The 10760-nt window shown below is 51.8% G+C and overlaps 1 protein-coding gene across 1 annotated transcript; it reads right to left on the bottom strand.

The window, feature by feature from the left end:
* Nucleotides 1-5510: 5510 nt before the first annotated feature.
* On the bottom strand, nt 5511-6439 carry LOC118159366 (olfactory receptor 14C36-like). The gene has a single exon (XM_035313959.1). It carries the CDS (start codon nt 6435-6437, stop codon nt 5511-5513), a length of 927 nt encoding a protein of 308 aa, XP_035169850.1. The 5' UTR covers nt 6438-6439.
* Nucleotides 6440-10760: the final 4321 nt, after the last annotated feature.

The raw sequence follows: 10760 nt of genomic DNA, 5'->3' as shown, positions 1-10760 counted from the left end.
GCAGTGATGACAGGCAGGCAAAGGCAAAGTAAAGGTGGCCCTGATGCCAAGGAAACCTTATTAAAGCAAGCACCAAGGCCTGACACCCAGCCTCTGGGAAGAAAGCTGCTGTCCCTCACACTGCTTTTCAAGGGGCAGTGGAATCTGGGGTGTGTGATGGCAACTAAAGGACAACAGTACAACAGCACTGCACAGGGCTGCAAGGAGGCCACACGGTTCCAGTGCCAGGAGCACAATGTGTCGTCTCATAGGCCCCAGGCAGAGACAACAGCCATAGCCAAGGGAACAAAGACCTCTGCTCTGTTAGGGCCTTCCAGCCCTCTCAGTGCCCTTGGACATATCCCCACATGTTGTCCTATCCTGTCGCATGCCTGAACCTGCTTCCCTGCAGCCTGGGGATATTCAACCTGCTTCCCCAACACAGCATCTCCCTACCCATACTAGGAACTCCTTGTCCTCACTGCCTCTCACTTGAAACACAAAGCCATGGGCTGAACCAGACTCTGAGTCACCACAGCACTGCCCTTGGAGTGTCATTTCGTTCTCCTCATCACCACGCTGGACCTCCAAAACAGCATGTCTTTCTCATGTTCTTTCTCCCTACCCAGAATAGGCCATCATCTCTGAAAGCAGATTTCCAGTTCTCAGGAGCTCCTACAAGAGTGCCCTGAGCCTGAGTGTCACCAGGCTGTAGTGGGCTTACGTGGCAAGGTTTTGGTAGCAGGGGGCCATAGGGGTGGTTTCTGTCAGAAGAATCTAGAAGCTGCCCCATGTTAGGTAAGGGCCCCATTGCTGACCAGAACTGAGCCAATAAGTGATGTTGTTTGCACCTCTGTGAGAACATGTTTAAGATAGGGAAAAAAAAAAAAAAAAAAAAAAAAACGCTGCACCTCACAGCAGCTGGGAGAGTGAGAGGAGTGAGAAACAGCCTCGCAGACACCAAGGTCAGTGAAGAAGGAGGGGGAGAGGTGCTCCAGGCGCTGGAGCAGAAGTCCCCTGCGGCCTGTGGTGAGGCCCATGGTGAAGCAGGACGTCCCCCTGCAGCCCATGGAGTACCATGGTGGAGCAGGGTTCCACACTGCAGCCCGTGGAGGACACCACGGTGGAGCAGGTGGACCTGCATCAACAGAGACTGCGGCCTGTGGAAGACCTCTGCTGGAGCAGATTCTGGGCCAGACCTGTAGCCCGTGGAGAGGAGATCACACAGGAGCAGGTGACCTGGCAGGAGCTGCTGCCTGTGGGGGACCCAGGTTGGAGCAGCTTGCTCCTGAGGGATGGACCCCGTGGTATGGACCCATATCTGGAGCAGTTCTTGAAGAGCTGCTGCCTGTGGGAAGCCCATGCTGGATCAGTTCAGCAAAGACTGCATCCCGTGGGAGGGACCCCACAGCACAGGGGATGAGAGGGACCGAGAAGGAATGGCAGAGAAGAAGAGCTATAGACTGACCATAACCCCCATTCCCCCATTCCCCTGCGCCACTTGGGGAGAGGAGGTGGAAGAGGGCGGACGGGGGGGGAAGATGCTTTTGGTTTCTTTCCTTTGTTTCTCACTTCTCTAGCTTGTTAGTAATAGACAATAAATCTTCCTATCTCCCTATGCTGAGTCTGTTTTGTCCATCACAATAATTATTGTGTGATCTCCTCATCCTTATCTCAACCCCTGAGCCTTTTTCATCTTATTTTCTCCCTGTTCCTCTTTGAGGAGTGAGAGAGCAGCTGTGGTGGAGCTCAGCCGCCTACTTGAGTAAAACCACCACACAGGCCTAGGAAGCACAGGTCTCTCAACCTCCACACATATGACCCCTAAACCTGTCTTGGCACACCTCCTCTGAACCCTCTCCCTTCCTCACTATTCCTTCAGAAAAGGAGTCCCACACTGGGAAGCCCTCTTCCAGTTAGGGCCACGCCGGTGTGGAGTCATGGAAGATGATATGTCCCTTGCCTGGGTGGACACACTCCTCCTAGTGCAGCCCAATGTGGATGTGACCATACCCGTGTTTAGCACTGCCAGCCCATATGGCATCCCTGGCTGTGCCCAGGCTCTTCTCCTGGTTGCTCTTTCTGCTGTTTAGTCCAAGCCTGCTATGGAGCTATTCTGACCCTGATGCAGAGCATAACAATTTGGGAAAGAGAGGCTCTGTTCTTGGAAAACAGAATGAGATTTATTCACCAAATCCCAAAGTTTCACAAGGTCATCTGCAAGGAACACTTACCATTCATGGACAAGTCTCAGGTTAGGAACCATGTAAAGAAACTGGGAATTGTGAGCACGGTGGCCACGAACCCTGACTGCCCTCCTCCTGCCACATTCCATCAGGCGGCTGCAGAGAGGGGACCCACAGCCAAGCCCTGGCTGAGCTCTGCCACCTGCCTCTCCAGTGCCATCCCTGCTGCTTTGGGGTGCTCTGTGATGCGCTGGGTGACCTCGCAAGGCCTGCCGGCCAGCACATCTCCTGTGGGGCAACTAGGCTGCACAGCAGCAGGGACCTCACCACCACCCTTCCAGCCTCCTCTCCTCTCCTTGATGCTGGCCTTGTCTCTGCTGGCAGGAGCGGCCTTGGGAGGTGCTTCCTGGCCTCCTCTTTAGAGCAAGCTGAAAGGAAAAATGGTCTCTTCCTTGACAGAAGAATGGTGTCAAATTTGAAAAGCTTCATTAGCAGATAGGTGAAACCTTTACTAGGTTTTGTTAGATAGAAGGCACTTTAGAAACCTTCTATCCCTGATGTTACCTTACTAACTAATTAGTCAGCTTTATCTATAAGAGCCTACAAACTTGTACCTCAGAATTAGGGCAAGGTGACCCAGGCCTAGAGGATGTGTCAGCAGATCAGGTGAAGAACTCATGCTACGCATATATCCTTGGATGTGTAACCAACTAAGCTTTGAATGCATGCCTAAGATGAAAGAATAAGAGAAGAAAGATTTAGATGGTTTGAGCATGGACAAGAACTGGATTCAACTAACATAGTGAGGAAGACTACCGATGACTATCAAAGACCCCTGAAAGACTGTGGAAAAAATATGCATGTGTCAGAGACGGTTACTGATTTTAGTGAGTTACAGGAAATAGTATGAATATGTTTTTGGGAAATCTGATTAACAAGTATGTTTTGATTGTATATAACTCCTATAGCTCAAACAGTTCTGTAAGCACACTAGGTGGACTGATCCCCTATGCGTCCAGCACGTCAGTAAAAGAATGCCTACTTTCTAAACCTCCAAACTGAGTCTTAGAGAGTTACTTTGACTGGCTTTTACACTATCACCCTTGCCTCCCGCCAGCTGCTGCCCACTCAGGCTCCTGGCAAAAATGTGGCCTGGCACCAACACCACCACTTGTGCTGCCTTTGCTTCCTTACCCTGTCCTCTACCTCAACTTCTTTTCTCTGCCAGGCCCCACGTTCCACACCCAAACACATCCCTTTGCTGTTGTCACCCTCTCCCCTGCCCAGCGGGATGGCAGAGCCAGGGCAGGACATGGTAGAGTTAGGCCCTGTAGCACCCATGCAGAATGCCTGTGGCAAAATGGGAGCTGAGATTGAGCTCTGTGGTGCAGAGGAGGCCCCATGCAGAAAAGATGCGGTTAAACAGCAACTTTGCTGGGGTGGGGGGTTTCCATCTTGATTTGGTGTGGGAGGATTCTGGCCACAAAGGGGCAAGGGATGGGTCAGCCACAACTTCTCTGGGAAACCTGTTCCATTGACCACCACCCCCACAGGAAAGAATGTCTTCCTTATATCTAATTTTAAAGTACCCTCTTTTAGTTTTAAAACATTACCTAAAGACCCCCTTTAGGTACTGGAAGGCTGCTATTGGGTCTCTCCAGGCTGAAGAGAATCAGCTTTCTCAGGCAGTCTTCATTGAAAAGGTGCCTCAGCCTCTCTATCATGATTTTGGCATCTTTTAGACTCCTTCTAATATTTCCATGTCCTTCTTGAGTTTGGGGCCCCACAGCTGAATGCAGTAATCCAGGAGGGGTCTCCTGAGAGCAGAGTGGAAGGAGAGAATCACCTCTCTCAACCTTTGGGCCAAACATCTTTGATGCAGACCAGAATACAGTTGGTTTTCTGGGCTGCAAACTCACATTGCTGGCACAGGTTGAGCTTCTCATCCACCAATACTCCAGGTCCTTCTCCTCAGAGCTGCTCTCTACCCATTCTTCACCCAGCTGGTATTTGTGCTTGGGATTGCTCCAGTCCAGCTGCAGGACTTTGCACTTGGCCTTTGTGAACCTCATGAAGTTCTCACAGGAAAATCTCTCAAGCCTGTCCAGGTCCATCTGCATATCATCCATTCCCCCCAGTGTATCAACTGCACCACCCAGTTTGGTGTCATCAGCATACTTGCTGAGACTGCACTCACTCACACTGTCCATGTCACTGACAAAGTGTTAAACAGTGCTGGTCGCAATAGTGACCCCTGAGGAACACCGCTCTTTACTGACCTCCACTTGGACATTGAGCTGTAGACTCCAGCTCCTTGAAGGACTTGCATGTACACAGGCAGTGCACTGCAGCACTTGCAGGGTCCCTCTGGCTCCTGCAGCCACTGCCAAAGGCTGGGAGGCAACTCAGCCCTGGGGTGCATTGCCCTGCTCTGCCCTCCTCTGAGATGCCTCATGGCATGAGAAATAGGCACAGGGACCTTGGAGGTTCAAGGAAGCACATCACAGAGCTGCATTTGGGTCTTGCACTTTGGACTAGAGGGTCTCTGAAGGTGCCTTCAACCTGGACGATTCTGTGCTAGTCAGGCAAATGCCCCATGGTTGTTACTCTCAGGATGAAGGGACCTGAAGACACTCTGCCCCACTGACCTTCATGACACCCCTAGGGATAGCTGATGGCCTTTGTGCCTGCAGGTAGCAGCAGCTGCAAAGGGTTTCTGTTCCCATATCTCCCTTGCACCTGGACAGGTTCTGCTCTTCTCCCAGCACATCCTATGTCCCAGGGAACCTTTGGGACTCTCTTTGAGCACGTTCTGATGTGATGGCAACTCTGAAAGCAGAAGTGATCTTTCAGGCACGGCCCTTTTAGGAGTGAAATGCTGTTCTGTAGGCCAGGTGTGTCACTGCAGTGCCCACTGCCTGTCCCTGCCTGTGGTCCCAGCACAGCCACACAGTAGCGCTGGCACCAAGCTACAGGAGCAGCCAGGCCTTACACTGCCAGCAGGGCTCAGAAGGAGAGGGTGGCAGTGGCAGGAGAGCAACTCTGCATGGACCCAGCGCTGGTGCTCCCGGGCTGGACTGCTGGGCCACGACTCTTTTCCCTCCACCTCTGCACATGGGCACTGCAACTGCAGCCACAGAAAAGGCCTCAGAGAAAAGATATAAGAAAAAAAGTTACTTTATTTAAATAGAAAACCAAAATGAAGAATATTCTTTCTAAGTGAACAAAATTACTCAGAATATGAGTGGAAAGTAACAGCAACAAAAGATCAAAGGACAGGCATGGCCTATCGTGAGTAACACTTTCAGCTGTTTTCAGAAGAAGAGAGGCAAGAATGTTTACTGGTTATGAAAAACACCTGGCCATCAGTTTCCATATGGCATTCTTGAGCTCCTTGTTCCTCATGCTGTAGATGAGAGGGTTCACTGCTGGAGGCACAACTGCGTACAGGACAGCCAGCACCAGGTCCAGGGATGGGGAGGAGATGGAGGGGGGCTTCAGCTGGGCAAACATGATGGTGCTCATAAAGAGGGAGACCACAGCCAGGTGAGGGAGGCATGTGGAAAAGGCTTTGTGTCGTCCCTGCTGCGAGGGCATCCTCAGCACAGCCCTGAAGATCTGCACATAGGACAGAGCAATGAAAACAAAACAACCCCCAAATAGAAAAGCAGTAACCACAAGAACTTGAACTTCCCTTAGGTAGGAGTCTGAGCAGGAGAGTTTGAGGATCTGGGGGATTTCACAGAAGAACTGGTCCAGGGTATTGCCATTGCAGAGAGGGAGTGAAAATGTATTGGCAGTATGCAGCACAGCGTGTAGTAAGCCACTGCTCCAGGCAGCTGCTGCCATGGTGGCACAGGTTCTGCTGCCCAGGAGGGTCCCGTAGTGCAGGGGCTGGCAGATGGCAATGTAGCGGTCATAGGCCATGACAGTGAGAAGAGATAATTCTGCTGAAATCAAAAAGACTAGCAAAAAGACCTGTGCAGCACATCCTGGGTAGGAAATGGCCCTGTTGTCCCAGAGGAAATTGGCCATGGCTTTGGGGACAGAAGTCGAGATGGAGCCCAGGTCGAGGAGGGCGAGGTTGAGAAGGAAGAAGTACATGGGGGTGTGGAGGCGGTGGTCGCAGGCTACGGCGGTGAGGATGAGGCCATTGCCCAGGAGGGCAGCCAGGTAGATGCCCAGGAAGAGCCCAAAGTGCAGGAGCTGAAGCTCCCGCATATCTGCAAATGCCATGAGGAGGAACTCAGTGACGGAGCTGCTGTTACACATTTATTGCCTCTGAGCAAGGGAGCCTGTCTGAAAGAAGCAAAGACTGTGCAAAATTTAAGGACTTTTCTGACCAAAATCCATTGCATGGGGCTGTGCTGTGGGCTCTGCAGCAATCTGTCCTGGTCTACAGCAATAGGTAAAAGGGAACCCGGAGTGATCTGAGATGTCCACAGGCCAGGGACATGTCCCTGCTGCAGGACATGAGGAGAAGGTCAAATAATTCCCTAAGAAACAACAAAGGTGATGTCAGTACCACCTGTATGCTGAGGTGTGTGAAGTGCCTCAGAGCAGCAATGTTCAAGGAGGCTTAGTCTCTCATACAGATATTACTACTCCATTAGCATCCTTCTGCCTCAGCACATGGGCAGGAAAATGAAGCAGATTCTAAGAAGTGCATTGCCTTCAGGTAGCTCTTGCCTTGCAGTTCTGCTGTGCCCTGGGAAGGTGTGGGCCTGTGAGCAGCCTGCCCCAGGCAGGAGGCTCTGGGCAGCAGCAGGACCCTGCCCTGCCCTGCTGTGCTGGGGGGGCTCCCTCCACCCACAGCTTCTCCCTGCAGCCCCTGGGCAGCTCCCCGGGCAGGCTGAGTGCTGAGCCTGGCAGGTGGCAGAGGCCCTGCCCCGGCACACAGCCCCTGGGGCACAGCAGGGACCCTGCTCTGCACCACAGCCCTGGGCACTCCTGCCTGCACCCCCGGCTGCACAGCCTGCAGCCAGCCCCGAGAGAAGAGAGCCCTTGGGCCCTGCATGCTGACCCTGCAGCACACAAGCCCTGCATGCCCTTCAACTGCAACACCAAGCATCATCCTGAGAGCTGCCATCGGCTGAGGGCTGTGCCAACTCCAGGAGAGCTTGGCAGGGTGTGCAGCGGCATTGCCCTGCACCCAGAGACTTACCATGGGGGGGGTGGCTCTAATGATTTCTCCCCCGCCAGCTCTTCACTGCCTTTCTATCCCAGGCTACCCTGAACCTCTCTCCCCCTTCTCTCCTCTTCCCATGCCAGCTGCATGCAGAGCCCTCAGCCCTGCTGTACCTTGCAGAGGAGCTGCTCCTGCGTGGCTGAAGCAGCTTCTCAAGCAGTCCAAGTCTGATGCTAACTCCAAAGCCTCTCACAATGGTAACGGTCCCAATGAGGGACATTACTGACAAAGCCTCCCCATGGACTTGTTAGAGCAGAAAAGTGCAGGCAGTGATGACGGGGAGGCCAAGGCCCAGTAAGGTCCTGATGCTGAGGAAACCCTGATGTGTCTCATGAAGTCCAACAGTTGGGCCCTGACCCCAGTCTCTGGGAAGGGAGATCCTGTCCCTCCAGTGGGGCTTAGGGCTTTTTCTGGGTCAGTGGGTAAGGGCAGTGCCAAGTACAAGGCTACAGGAGGACATCTCCTAGGCTCTTGGAAGGGGGTGAGGAGACATTGAGACCCTATTGCTGTAAGGGTGAGGTGTCTCCTCATAGGCCTCACTGACAGAGACAAGAGCCAGAGTCCAGCAGACATAGCTGTTGGCTCCGCTGGGGGCTTTCATCTTGCAGGAGATCCTTGACAATAACCACCACAGGCTGTCCTATGCTGTCCCATGTCTGCACCTGTTGCCCTGCAGGACGTAGATATCCACCTTGCTCTCACCTCCCTGAGCACCTCCCTGAGCACCTCCCTGCCTTGACTGGTGTCTCTCCATCTGCCCTCAGTAATCCATGAAACACAGCGCCAGGGGCTGATCCTGAAACACTCTGGGTGATGTCTTGCACCACAGCTCTGCTCTTCGAGAAACATTTCACCTCAGCCCCCATCTCACCACCCCTAATCTGAATTTTGTGATGTTCTTTCTTTCTCATGCTCTTTCCCACAAAGAGGAAAAACTCCACCACCACTGCAACCACCCCTCAAGCAGTCTCAGTCTACTTCTCTACTGCCCAGAGCCTGCATGACACAGGGCCAAAGAAGCCAGGGCCTACATGACACAGGGCCAAAGTCCCTCAGCCTGAGCCACACTGCTTCAGAGGTAGCCACAGCAGCACTGAGTCAAGGGGGACAATAACCCAAGTGACCTGGATGGCCCCCACAGCCCCTAGTGCAGCCCCATAAGGAGCCGGCCTTGCTCCCTGTCAACATGTCCTACTGGCTCCTATGGTGTCCTCGTAGCACTCAGGCCTTCTCCTCAGGGTCCCCCCTCAGCTGCCCACATCCAACCCTGCCCTGATGGATGCAGGTATTCTGCCCCATGTGCAGCACTGGCCACTTCTCCTTGCTACCTTCAGGGGGTTTCTGTTGGCTGAAGACGGGAGATTCTCAAGGTCCCCCTGTTAGCGTTTGCAAAGACACATAATCCACAGAATGATTATATGTAGGTGCTTTTATTAGGCGTCGGAAGTCAGGGGCATGTCTGCCCAAATCTAACTTCCCCAATTTGTTCACTTGCATTCTCTTTTATCCCCTAAAGTGATACATATGCATTAAGTTTTGCAACACATCTATGCATATTCATTTCCTAGCTCCACCCTGCCCCACTTCACATGCTAATTATCTTATCAGTCCTTCTGTGCTTGTGTAGGAGGACTCTCTGGTGGTCGTCCGGGTGGTCATTGGGATGTCTTCATCAGAGTTGAACTTTTCACCTTATCTTCTTGTGCATGCTCTCTGAGCCCTTGGTCTCAGTCCAAACCATAAGGTTGGTTTGACTCCGATCCCAGGGTCCAAGAGGCCCCTGTTATCTAGGCACTTTGCAAGTGTGGCCTTTTAGTCCTCCTCCTTACTCCTTATCATAAATCTGTGCTGGCAGCTTTAAATCCTCCTCCTTACTCCTCATCATTCTTTCATGCTATCTCTGCACGTACATTTTGTATTTTCCAAGTGCAGCACAAGCACAGTACATCACAAATATAACCCTTATTAAGCAATACTCATTGGATAAATGTATATTTAATCTTCTATTACCAACACCCCTGCCCTGAAGCTCCCTTTCGTTACCTGTTCATGGTTGGGTGCAGATGGCTCACCCTGACTGTGGTGACTCTCATTATGTAACACCTTGATGGGTGTCAGGACTCTAGAGGCACTAAAGGAGGTACTTGTTTAGAGGAATTTCTGATCCAGGCAAGAATTAGCATGAGCACCATCTCTGAAACACCCAAGGACACTACAAAGCAAGCAAAGCCAGGACCAGAGGGAATGTGTGTTGGGCTCTTTGTATGCTAGGGTATTTGCTGGGGAAACATCTACCTGTACAGACACACGTACAATATGGATTCCTCCAGCAACTGGACTTGGACCCTCTGTCTAGCCAGGATCTTGCCCCACGATCCCTTCCCCTCCCCCCCCCCATCCCTCCCCCCAAACACACAAACCATAACGAGTCTTTCCTGTACAGAATCACTGAGCCTTTGATGCCGGGAGGCAGCAAGCTCCCAGAGGGTCTGCTCCTTCCAGGCTATCTGGTCAAGGACCTTTTCCAGTGCACCAAGGGATGCTGATAAGGGAGGTCTTGATGGGAGCCAGACCTGGTCAGTTGTACCAATTGATAAGGAAAGGGACAGAACGTGGGGATGCTGGCTTGCACAAGGCTGTCTAGTTGAGGGGTTCTAAATTGAACTAAGAATATGAAGGGGCAACAAAAAAAAGTGAACAATATGATGATGAGACAGGAGTGTGCTCAGGTGGCCAACGAGGCCATCAGAAAGTTGGCTGGGATCAGAAATAGTGTGGCCATCAGGGTGAGGAAAGTGACCATCCCCTGTAGTCCGCTCTGCTGAGGCCACTCCTCAAATACTGTGCTCAGTTTGGGGCCCCTCACTGCAATTGAGGTGCTGCAGCATGTGACATTGAGGTGCTGCAGCATGTGATGGAGGTAATGGAGCTGGTGAAGGCTCAGCAGAAGTGCTGAGACACAGACCTGGCCAAGCAAACCCAGACACAAGGAAAAAACACAAACCAGGAGGATTCATCTTAACAGAAGAGTAGAAAAAGCAGCTGGAAAAAGAATCTCTCTTTATAAGAGAACTTGCCAAGCTAGAGAAAGAGAAAAGCATATGTGTGGAACTTCAACAAGAAAAGGAAAACTTGCTAAACATGGACAAGAAACAAAGAAAGAAATAAAAACACCAACACTTTTGATTAAAACTTCAAGAATTATTTGGTATTCATTACCTTTGATGTTGATGGAAGTTGCCAGAACTATTTCTTTCTGAGGGTATGTACTGGGTCTGGCTGGGATGTTAACTTTCCCTGCAACAGCCCATACAGTGCTGCTCTCTGCACTTGTAGCTAGAACAGCAGTGGTATCACACCGGTGTTGTGTCTGCTGCTGAGAAGTGCTGGCACAGCATCAGCACTCT

The sequence above is a fragment of the Oxyura jamaicensis genome, unplaced genomic scaffold (assembly GCF_011077185.1).
Source record: "Oxyura jamaicensis isolate SHBP4307 breed ruddy duck unplaced genomic scaffold, BPBGC_Ojam_1.0 oxyUn_random_OJ69932, whole genome shotgun sequence".
NCBI classification, from domain to species: domain Eukaryota; kingdom Metazoa; phylum Chordata; class Aves; order Anseriformes; family Anatidae; genus Oxyura; species Oxyura jamaicensis.
The sequence above is the reverse complement of the archived record's forward strand: the minus strand, read 5'-3'. Positions and strand labels throughout refer to the sequence as shown.